This window comes from Oncorhynchus masou, chromosome 5 (genome assembly GCF_036934945.1).
Source record: "Oncorhynchus masou masou isolate Uvic2021 chromosome 5, UVic_Omas_1.1, whole genome shotgun sequence".
Lineage (NCBI taxonomy): Eukaryota > Metazoa > Chordata > Actinopteri > Salmoniformes > Salmonidae > Oncorhynchus > Oncorhynchus masou.
Genome location: NC_088216.1, coordinates 91,246,004 through 91,258,867, shown reverse-complemented (window position 1 = coordinate 91,258,867; position 12,864 = coordinate 91,246,004). Strand labels below are relative to the sequence as shown.

The 12,864-nt window shown below is 41.6% G+C and overlaps 1 protein-coding gene across 1 annotated transcript in view; it reads right to left on the bottom strand.

Moving 5' to 3' along the window:
• Window positions 1-12,864, bottom strand: part of stab1 (stabilin 1) — a 221,273-nt gene that overhangs the window by 145,773 nt on the left and 62,636 nt on the right. Inside the window, exons 21-24 of the mRNA XM_064967067.1 lie at window positions 8,795-8,906; window positions 7,051-7,237; window positions 4,293-4,386; window positions 1,730-1,888 (exon numbers count right to left, since the gene is read on the bottom strand). Of these exons, the coding sequence (XP_064823139.1) occupies window positions 1,730-1,888; window positions 4,293-4,386; window positions 7,051-7,237; window positions 8,795-8,906 (552 nt within the window). The remainder of the gene's footprint in view (window positions 1-1,729; window positions 1,889-4,292; window positions 4,387-7,050; window positions 7,238-8,794; window positions 8,907-12,864) is intronic.

The window sequence follows — 12,864 nt, the reverse complement described above, 5'->3', positions numbered from 1 at the left end:
CTAGTATACGGACGGTCAGCCGGACGTCACAAACGGTTTAAAGCTAAAGACTTGTATCCATGAAGCATGAGCTGAATACTTTACCAAATAGTTTGAAGACTACAATACCAGAAAATGGTAAGACCCTCTGAAACTCTCTCTCTCTCGAAGAAGAAGAAGAAGAAGAAGAAGAAGAAGAAGAAAAAATTACACAGGAACATTCAGTCTACAACTGTTGTTGTATCTTTAGCCTAGGAAACTCGACCGAAGACAAGAGACAAAGAACAATTTCCTCTCACCACTATAGGTATCTACTCTAAACAAACAGAGTGAAGAATAAGGCCTGCTGAACACTGCATGGTAGACCTCTGGAAGATCTGTCTAACAGACACTATGAGACCAAGAAGTTACGACTACAAAGGACATGGTGACCTCTGGAAGATCTGTCTAACAGACACTCTGAGACCAAGAAGTTACGACTACAAAGCACATGGTGACCTCTGGTGGACAACCAGAGACTTTCTGTCGACTGACTCCCCAGAAAATGGACCGGGCGATTTCAACAGAGAGAGATGACAAAGACATACAAGCATACATATGTACTTTGCACTTCTAAATGTGAATGAGCGGTTGTCAGGTTGCTAAATATTCATATTTACGATGAGCGTATTATTCAACTGTATGTACGATAGTTGAATTCCTTTGTCTCCCCTTCTCCCGCTCTTTCTTTCCCCACCCCTTTCATTGTGTAACCAGCCGTCATATCGGGTTAGTCCACTAGGGACTTTTCATTGTGTAACCAGCCGTCATATCGGGTTAGTCCACTAGGGACTTTTCATTGTGTAACCAGCCGTCATATCGGGTTAGTCCACTAGGGACTTTTCATTGTGTAACAAGCCGTCATATCGGGTTAGTCCACTAGGGACTTTTCATTGTGGAACAAGCCGTCATATCGGGTTAGTCCACTAGGGACTTTTCATTGTGTAACCAGCCATCATACAGTGCCTTGCTAAATAATTCACCCCCCTTGGCATTTTTCCTATTTTGTTACATTACAACCTGTAATTTAAATATATTTTTATTTTTATTTCATGTAATGGACATACACAAAATTGTCAAAATTGGTGAAGTGAAATGAAACAAATTACTTGTTTAAAAAAAATCTAAAAAAATCAAAACGGAAAACTTGAGAGTATATGTATCCACCCACTTTGCTATGAAGTCCCTAAATAAGATCTGGTGCTACCAATTACCTTCAGAAGTCACATAATTAGTTAAATAAAGTCCACCTGTGTGCAATCTAAGTGTCACATGATCTGATCTTGAAATACATCCACAGGTACACCTCCAATTGACTCAAATTATGTCAATTAGCCAATCAGAAGCTTCTAAAGCCATGACATAATTTTCTGGAGTTTTCCAAGCTGTTTAAAGGCACAGTCAACTTAGTGTTTGTTAACGTCTGACCCACTGGAATTGTGATACAGTGAATTATAAGTGAAATAATCTGTCTATAAACAATTTTTGGAAACATTACTTGTGTCATGTACAAAGTAGATGTCCTAACCGACAAAACAATAGTTTGTTGACAAGCAATTTGTGGCGTGGTTGAAAAACGAGTCTTAATGACTTCAACCTAAGTGTATGTAAACTTCCCATTTCAACTGTATTTGATGCTGGCGATGGTATTACCCGTTAGACCAGCCTCAGGCGCTAGCAGGATTCTGTTTAGCAGCCGAACCATACATACCTGTCCTGGTCCTAGAGACCTGCAGTCTGCATCCTTATGGCAGCCACCTCTGGTCTCCAGGAGACAGTTGTCCACCTCAGTACAGATCAGGCCGTCTCCTGTCCAGCCCTCGTTACAAACACACGACACGTTAGCTGGCCCCGAGTTCTCACACTGGGCCTGAGGAGAGAGATGGACATACAACACTCTACACGTTAGCTGGCCATGAGTACAGGAAATGGTAACACACTGAACCTCAGAGGAGAGGATATGGTAACACACTGAACCTCAGAGGAGAGGATATGGTAACACACTGAACCTCAGAGGAGAGGATATGGTAACACACTGAACCTCAGAGGACAGGATATGGTAACACACTGAACCTCAGAGGAGAGGATATGGTAACACACTGAACCTCAGAGGACAGGATATGGTAACACACTGGACCTCAGAGGAGAAGATATGGTAACACACTGAACCTCAGAGGAGAGGATATGGTAACACACTGAACCTCAGAGGAGAAGATATGGTAACACACTGAACCTCAGAGGAGAAGATATGGTAACACACTGAACCTCAGAGGAGAGGATATGGTAACACACTGAACCTCAGAGGAGAAGATATGGTAACACACTGAACCTCAGAGGAGAGGATATGGTAACACACTGAACCTCAGAGGAGAGGATATGGTAACACACTGAACCTCAGAGGACAGGATATGGTAACACACTGAACCTCAGAGGAGAGGATATGGTAACACACTGAACCTCAGAGGAGAGGATATGGTAACACACTGAACCTCAGAGGAGAAGATATGGTAACACACTGAACCTCAGAGGAGAAGATATGGTAACACACTGAACCTCAGAGGAGAGGATATGGTAACACACTGAACCTCAGAGGAGAGGATATGGTAACACACTGAACCTCAGAGGAGAGGATATGGTAACACACTGAACCTCAGAGGAGAGGATATGGTAACACACTGAACCTCAGAGGAGAGGATATGGTAACACACTGAACCTCAGAGGAGGGGATATGGTAACACACTGAACCTCAGAGGAGAAGATATGGTAACACACTGAACCTCAGAGGAGAAGATATGGTAACACACTGGACCTCAGAGGAGAGGATATGGTAACACACTGAACTTCAGAGGAGAGGATATGGTAACACACTGAACCTCAGAGGAGAGGATATGGTAACAGACTGAACCTCAGAGGAGAAGATATGGTAACACACTGAACCTCAGAGGAGAAGATATGGTAACACACTGGACCTCAGAGGAGAAGATATGGTAACACACTGAACCTCAGAGGAGAGGATATGGTAACACACTGAACCTCAGAGGAGAAGATATGGTAACACACTGTACCTCAGAGGAGATGATATGGTAACACACTGAACCTCAGGGGAGAAGATATGTTAACACACTGAACCTCAGAGGAGAAGATATGGTAACACACTGAACCTCAGAGGAGAAGATATGGTAACACACTGAACCTCAGAGGAGAAGATATGGTAACACACTGAACCTCAGAGGAGAAGATATGGTAACACACTGTACCTCAGAGGAGAAGATATGGTAACACACTGAACCTCAGAGGAGAAGATATGGTAACACACTGAACCTCAGAGGAGAAGATATGGTAACACACTGAACCTCAGAGGAGAAGATATGGTAACACACTGAACCTCAGAGGAGAAGATATGGTAACACACTGTACCTCAGAGGAGAAGATATGGTAACACACTGAACCTCAGAGGAGAAGATATGGTAACACACTGTACCTCAGAGGAGAGGATATGGTAACACACTGTACCTCAGAGGAGAAGATATGGTAACACACTGAACCTCAGAGGAGAAGATATGGTAACACACTGTACCTCAGAGGAGAGGATATGGTAACACACTGGACCTCAGAGGACAGGATATGGTAACACACTGGACCTCAGAGGAGAGGATATGGTAACACACTATACCTCAGAGGAGAGGATATGGTAACACACTGGACCTCAGAGGAGAGGATATGGTAACACACTGTACCTCAGAGGAGAGGATATGGTAACACACTGGACCTCAGAGGAGAGGATATGGTAACACACTGGACCTCAGAGGACAGGATATGGTAACACACTGGACCTCAGAGTAGAGGATATGGTAACACACTGGACCTCAGAGGACATGATATGGTAACACACTGAACCTCAGAGTAGAGGATATGGTAGCACACTGGACCTCAGAGGAGAGGATATGGTAACACACTGGACCTCAGAGGACAGGATATGGTAACACACTGGACCTCAGAGGACAGGATATGGTAACACACTGGACCTCAGAGGACAGGATATGGTAACACACTGGACCTCAGAGGAGTGGGTATGGTAACACACTGGACCTCAGAGGAGAGGGTTACTATAATACACCAATACGGTTAACGTCCGTTATTAACTATTCCCAAAACCCGATTGAGAGATTCCTGTAATCAGGAAGGACTAAACAGGAAATCCATATGGGCCGTAGTAAAAAGTTGTGCACTAAATAGAGAACAGGGTGCCATTTTGGCGGGGTCCTGAGTCTTACGTTAACATCACAGCCTCCTCTGTCAGCCTTCAGGCAGGGGTTGACAAGGATGCAGGAGTGGCCATCTCCTTCATACCCCGACATACACTCACACCTGTCACACACAGGGACACACACACATGTTAATAATATAGATATAGATAATAATAACATAGACAATAGTATAGATTATAATATGATAATATAGATTATAAAATAGATTATAATATATAGTATAATATAGATAATAACAATATAGACAATAGTATAGATTATAATATATATTATAATATAGATAATAATACTATAGATAATAACATAGATTATAATATATATTCTAATATAGATAATAATAATAATTATTAAACATTTTATGAAAAACACAAAGTCTGTTAGAGTATGCACTGACTGAGGCCCTTTAGAGCACTGACTGAGGCCCTTTAGAGCACTGACTGAGGTCCTTTAGAGCACTGACTGAGGCCCTTTAGACCACTGACTAAGGCCCTTTAGACCACTGACTGAGACCCTTTAGAGCACTGACTGATACCCTTTAGAGCACTGACTAAGGCCCTTTAGACCACTGACTGAGGCCCTTTAGAGCACTGACTGAGGCCCTTTAGAGCACTGACTGATACCCTTTAGAGCACTGACTGAGACCCTTTAGAACACTGACTGAGGCCCTTTAGAGCACTGACTGAGGCCCTTTAGAGCACTGACTAAGGCCCTTTAGAGCACTGACTGAGGCCCTTTAGAGCACTGACTGAGGCCCTTTAGAGCACTGACTGAGGCCCTTTAGAACACTGACTGAGGCCCTTTAGAGCACTGACTGAGGCCCTTTAGAGCACTGACTGAGACCCTTTAGAGCACTGACTGAGACCCTTTAGAGCACTGACTGAGGCCCTTTAGAACACTGACTGAGGCCCTTTAGAGCACTGACTGAGGCCCTTTAGAGCACTGACTGAGGCCCTTTAGAGCACTGACTGAGGCCCTTTAGAGCACTGACTGAGGCCCTTTAGACCACTGACTGAGTCCCTTTAGAGCACTGACTGAGGCCCCTTGGAGCACTGACTGAGGCCCTTTAGAGCACTGACTGAGGCCCTTTAGAGCACTGACTGAGTCCCTTTAGAGCACTGACTGAGGCCCTTTAGACCACTGACTGGGGCCCTTTAGAGCACTGACTGAGGCCCTTTAGACCACTGACTGAGACCCTTTAGAGCACTGACCGAGACCCTTTAGAGCACTGACTGAGGCCCTTTAGAGCACTGACTGAGGCCCTTTAGACCACTGACTGGGGCCCTTTAGATCACTGACTGAGGCCCTTTAGAGCACTGACTGAGACCCTTTAGAGCACTGACTGAGGCCCTTTAGAGCACTGACTGAGGCCCTTTAGACCACTGACTGAGACCCTTTAGAGCACTGACTGAGGCCCTTTAGAGCACTGACTGAGGCCCTTTAGAGCACTGACTGAGGCCCTTTAGAGCACTGACTGAGGCCTTTTGGAGCACTGACTGAGGCCCTTTAGAGCACTGACTGAGACCCTTTAGAGCACTGACTGAGGCCCTTTAGACCACTGACTGGGGCCCTTTAGACCACTGACTGAGACCCTTTAGACCACTGACTGGGGCCCTTTAGACCACTGACTGAGGCCCTTTAGACCACTGACTGAGGCCCTTTAGACCACTGACTGAGACCCTTTAGAGCACTGACTGAGGCCTTTTGGAGCACTGACTGAGACCCTTTAGAGCACTGACTGAGACCCTTTAGACCACTGACTGGGGCCCTTTAGAGCACTGACTGAGACCCTTTAGACCACTGACTGAGGCCCTTTAGACCACTGACTGAGGCCCTTTAGACCACTGACTGAGGCCCTTTAGAGCACTGACTGAGACCCTTTAGAGCACTGACTGAGGCCTTTTGGAGCACTGACTGAGGCCCTTTAGACCACTGACTGAGGCCCTTTAGACCACTGACTGGGGCCCTTTAGACCACTGACTGAGACCCTTTAGACCACTGACTGGGGCCCTTTAGACCACTGACTGAGACCCTTTAGAGCACTGACTGAGGCCCTTTAGACCACTGACTGGGGCCCTTTAGACCACTGACTGAGACCCTTTAGACCACTGACTGGGGCCCTTTAGACCACTGACTGAGGCCCTTTAGACCACTGACTGAGGCCCTTTAGACCACTGACTGAGGCCCTTTAGACCACTGACTGAGGCCCTTTAGACCACTGACTGAGGCCCTTTAGACCACTGACTGAGGCCCTTTAGACCACTGACTGAGGCCCTTTAGACCACTGACTGAGACCCTTTAGACCACTGACTGAGGCCTTTTGGAGCACTGACTGAGGCCCCTTGGACCACTGACTGAGACCCTTTAGACCACTGACTGAGGCCTTTTGGAGCACTGACTGAGGCCCCTTGGACCACTGACTGAGACCCTTTAGAGCACTGACTGAGGCCCCTTGGACCACTGACTGAGACCCTTTAGAGCACTGACTGAGGCCCTTTAGATCACTGACTGAGGCCCTTTAGAGCACTGACTGAGGCCCTTTAGACCACTGACTGAGACCCTTTAGAGCACTGACTGAGGCCCTTTAGAGCACTGACTGAGACCCTTTAGACCACTGACTGAGGCCTTTTGGAGCACTGACTGAGGCCCCTTGGAGCACTGACTGAGACCCTTTAGAGCACTGACTGAGACCCTTTAGAGCACTGACTGAGGCCCTTTAGAGCACTGACTGAGGCCCTTTGCCTAGCAATAAGTAAGTAATACTGACGTGGTGTGGCTGCCGGTGAAGCTGCAGAAGGCGTGGACATGGCAGTGTTCAGACAGACCATCAGAGTTACAGGCCTTAGCCTCCTTATCACAGTTGTCTCCAGAGTAACCCTCCAGGCAGGAGCCTCCTCTACATGCACCCTTACTGCCTGGGCGGTTATCACACACACCATGGAGACAGCGGCAATCTGGAGACGACGAGAGGGGGGGGACAAAGAGAGGAAAGAGGGGAGACAGAGAGAGGGGGAGGGGGAGGAAGAGGAGAGAGGGAGGGAGGGACAAAGAGAGGAAAGAGGGGAGACAGAGAGAGGGGGAGGGGGGAGGAAGAGGAGAGAGGGAGGGACAAAGAGAGGAAAGAGGGGAGACAGAGAGAGGGGGAAGAAGAGGAGAGAGGGAGGGACAAAGAGAGGAAATAGGGTGAGACAGAGAGGGGGGGGGGGGAAGAGGAGAGAGGGAGGGACAAAGAGAGGAAAGGGGGGAGAGAGGGGGGAGGGGGGAGGAAGAGGAGAGAGGGAGGGACAAAGAGAGGAAAGAGGGGAAACAGAGAGAGGGGGAGGGGGAGGAAGAGGAGAGAGGGAGGGACAAAGAGAGGAAAGAGGGGAGACAGAGAGAGTGGGAGGGGGGAGGAAGAGGAGAGAGGGAGGGACAAAGAGATGAAATAGGGGAGACAGAGAGAGGGGGAGGGGGGAGAAGAGGAGAGAGGGAGGGACAAAGAGAGGAAAGGGGGGAGAGAGGGGGAGGGGAGAGGAAGAGGAGAGAGGGAGGGACAAAGAGAGGAAAGAGGGGAGACAGAGAGAGGGGGGAGGGAGGAGGAAGAGGAGAGAGGGAGGGACAAAGAGAGGAAAGAGGGGAGACAGAGAGAGGGGGGAGGGGGGAGATAGAGTTTGAGAGGGAGGGACAAAGAGAGGAAAGAGGGGAGACAGAGAGAGGGGGAGGGGGAGGAAGAGGAGAGAGGGAGGGACAAAGAGAGGAAAGAGGGGAGACAGAGAGAGTGGGAGGGGGAGGAAGAGGAGAGAGGGAGGGACAAAGAGAGGAAAGAGGGGATCAGAGAGAGTGGGAGGGGGGAGGAAGAGGAGAGAGGGAGGGACAAAGAGAGGAAAGAGGGGAAACAGAGAGAGTGGGAGGGGGGAGGAAGAGGAGAGAGGGAGGGACAAAGAGAGGAAAGAGGGGAGACAGAGAGAGGGGGAGGGGGGAGGAAGAGGAGAGAGGGAGGGACAAAGAGAGGAAAGAGGGGAGACAGAGAGAGGAGGGAGGGGGGAGGAAGAGGAGAGAGGGAGGGACAAAGAGAGGAAAGAGGGGAGACAGAGAGAGGTAGTGAGGGGGGAGGAAGAGGAGAGAGGGAGGGACAAAGAGAGGAAAGAGGGGAGACAGAGAGAGGTAGGGAGGGGGGAGGAAGAGGAGAGAGGGAGAGGGAGAGAGAGGAAAGAGGGGAGACAGAGAGAGGAGGGAGGGGGGAGGAAGAGGAGAGAGGGAGAGACAGAGATAAGGGTTCTTAAGTCATATTTGACCATGATTTTCCTTTAGTTTTTAATCAAGGAGAGGAATGTCCCTTTCTCTGGTGCACCACAACTGGGCAGCTCCATATGGGGATTAGATACAACAGGACTGAATAAATTATATTTTTTTGTGTCCCAAGTGGCATCCTATTCCCTATATAGTGCACTACTTTTTTGGGGGGAGGGGGTTAGTCAACAGTAGTACACAGTATAGGGAATAGGGCACTATAAAGTGTAACTCATACCCACCCTCGTCACACTTCTCTCCGTGTTTGTTGGGGTCGGAACAGATGTGACAGGCGATCCCCTTGAAGCGCTCCTCGCAACGACACGACCCGTTACCATGGATACCATCAAAACACTACACACACATAGAAAGGTCACAGGTCAAAGACATGGAGACAGGACGTGATGATGGTTAAAATGGTATGCGTTTCAAGTTTCAAAGTCTATTCACCATGTGCACGGGATACGACAGGTGTAAAACAGTACAGTGAAAATATTTTCTTGAGCTCTTTCCCTCAATGTAGTTGTGATAATAATATAGATAGTAAAATAGATAACAATATAGATAAACATAATATAGATCGTAATATGGGTAGTAATACAGATAATAACAATAATATTATAGATAATAATAATATTAATAATAATATAGATAATAATAATAATAATAATATAGATAGTAATATGAATAATAATAATATAATATAGATAATAATAATAATACTATAGATAATAATAATAATAATAATATAGATAGTAATATGGGTAGTAATACAGATAATAACAATAATATATATAATAATAATAATATTATAGATAGTAATAATAATAATATAGATAATAATAATAATAATAATATAGATAGCAATATGAATAATAATAATAATATAGATAATAATAATAATAATAATAATATTAATAATAATATAGATAATAATAGTAATAATAATAATATAGATAGTAATAATAATAATATAGATAGTAATATGAATAATAATAATAATAATATAGATAATAATAATATAGATAGTAATATATATCATAATAATAACATAGATAATAATAATATAGATAATACTATAGATAATAATAATAAAATTATAGATAATAATAATACTAATATAGATAGGAATATGAATAATAATAATAATAATATAGATAATAATAATATAGATAATAATACTATAGATAATAATACCAATACTATAGATAATAATAATAATATTATAGATAATAATAATAATAACTATATAGATAATAATAATAATAATAATAATATATATAATAATAATAATATTATAGATAGTAATAATAATAATATAGATAATAATAATAATAATAATATAGATAGTAATATGAATAATAATAATAATATAGATAATAACAATAATATTATAGATAATAATATAGATAATAATAATAATAATAATATTAATAATAATATAGATAATAATAGTAATAATAATATAGATAGTAATAATAATAATATAGATAGTAATATGAATAATAATAATAACATAGATAATAATAATATAGATAGTAATATATATCATATTAATTACATAGATAATAATAATATAGATAATACTATAGATAATAATAATAATATTATAGATAATAATAATACTAATATAGATAGGAATATGAATAATAATAATAATATAGATAATAATACTATAGATAATAATAATAATACTATAGATAATAATAATAATATTATAGATAATAATAATAATGATAATATAGATAATAATAATATAGATAGTAATATATATCATAATAATAATATAGATAATAATACTATAGATAATAATAATAATATTATAGATAATAATAATAATATGGATAATAATAATATAGATAGTAATATATATCATAATAATAATATAGATAATAATACTATAGATAATAATACTATAGATAATAATAATACAGATAATAATATATATAATAATACAGATACTAATATAGATAGTAATATAAATAATAATAATAATATAGATAATCATATACATAATAATAATAATAATAATATAGATAATAATATAAATAATAATAATAATATAGATAATAATAAAGATAACAATATAAATAATAATAATAATATAGATAATAATATAGATATTAATAAAGACAATAATATAGATAATAATATAGATAATAAGATAGATAATAATACTATAGATAATAATAATACAGATAATAATAGTAATAATAATATAGATAATAATAGTAATAATTATATAGATTATAATAAAGATAATAATTTAGATAAAACAAATAATAATACATATAATGAGATATATAATAATAATATAGATAATAATAAAATTATAAACAATAATAATAGAATGGATCAAATAGATAATAATATAGATAAAAATACAGAAAATAATATTATAGATAATAATAATATAGTATAATAATGGTATAGATAATAATAATATATGTAATAATATAGATATTAATAATATAGATAATAATATAGACAATAATAACAATAATACTATAAATTATAATAAAACCGGTGCCTCTGCCTAGGACAGCGTCTCCTGTATGTCTCTCCAGTCTGGTGAGTCCTGTGCCATGGCACGAAGCATCCAGTGAAGCCTCCAGTGATGATCCATGGCATGAAGCCTCCAGTGAGCAGTCATGGAATGAAGGCCTCCAGTTCGGAGCCTCCAGCAACGACGGTGCCTAGTCCAGAGCCTCCAGCAACGACGGTGCCTAGTCCGGGGCCCGCAACGAGGGTGCCCAGTCTGGGGCCCGCTACGAGGGTCCGGATGTCCTTTTGGTGATTGACCATTCTTGATACACATGGGAAACTGTTGAGCTTGAAAAACCCAGCATCGTTGCTGTTTTTGACACAAACCGGTGCACCTGGCACCTACTACCATAACCCGCTCAAAGGCATTTAAATCTTTTGTCTTGTCCATTCACCCTCTGATTGGCACACATACACGATCCATGTCTCAATTGTCTCAAGGCTTAAAATTCAATCTTTAACTGGTCTGCTCCCCTTCATCTATACTGATTGAAGTGGATTTAACAGGTGACATCAATAAGGGGCCACAGCTGTCACCTGTATTCACCTGGTCAGTCTATGCCATGGAGGAAGCAGGTGTTCATAATGTTTTGTACACTCACTGTATACAGCAGTCAGGATAACACATGGAAACTCTCAGGAGGTAGAAGGGTTAGCATTTGACCGACAGGTATTCCACGATTGGAGAATAATCGGTGGAGACTTCCACTATAGACTGATATTACAGACTGAGACTATAGACAGACTACAGACAGACTATAGACAGACTATAGACAGACTGAGACTATAGACAGACTACAGACAGACTATAGACTGAGACTCTAGACAGACTATAGACTGAGACTATAGACAGACTATAGACAGACTATAGACAGACTGAGACTATAGACTGATATTAGAGACTGAGACTATAGACAGACTATAGACAGAGACTATAGACAGACTATAGACTGAGACTGCAGACTGAGACTATAGAAAGACTTCAGACTGAGACTATAGACTTAGACTATAGACAGACTATAGACTGAGACTGTAGACAGACTATAGACAGACTATAGACTGAGACTATAGACAGACTACAGACAGTGACTACAGACTGAGACTATAGACTGAGACTATAGACTTAGACTATAGACAGACTATAGACAGACTATAGACTGAGACTGTAGACAGACTATAGACAGACTACAGACAGTGACTACAGACTTAGACTATAGACAGACTATAGACAGACTATAGACTGAGACTGTAGACAGACTATAGACAGACTATAGACTGAGACTACGGACTGAGACTATAGACTGAGACTACGGACTGAGACTATAGACAGACTACAGACTGAGACTATAGACAGACTACAGACAGTGACTACAGACTGAGACTATAGACAGACTACAGACTGAGACTATAGACTTAGACTATAGACAGACTATAGACAGACTATAGACTGAGACTGTAGACAGACTATAGACAGACTATAGACTGAGACTACGGACTGAGACTATAGACTGAGACTACGGACTGAGACTATAGACAGACTACAGACAGTGACTACAGACTGAGACTATAGACTTAGACTATAGACAGACTATAGACTGAGACTGTAGACAGACTATAGACAGACTATAGACTGAGACTACGGACTGAGACTATAGACTGAGACTACGGACTGAGACTATAGACAGACTACAGACTGAGACTATAGACAGACTACAGACAGTGACTACAGACTGAGACTTAGACTATAGACAGACTATAGACTGAGACT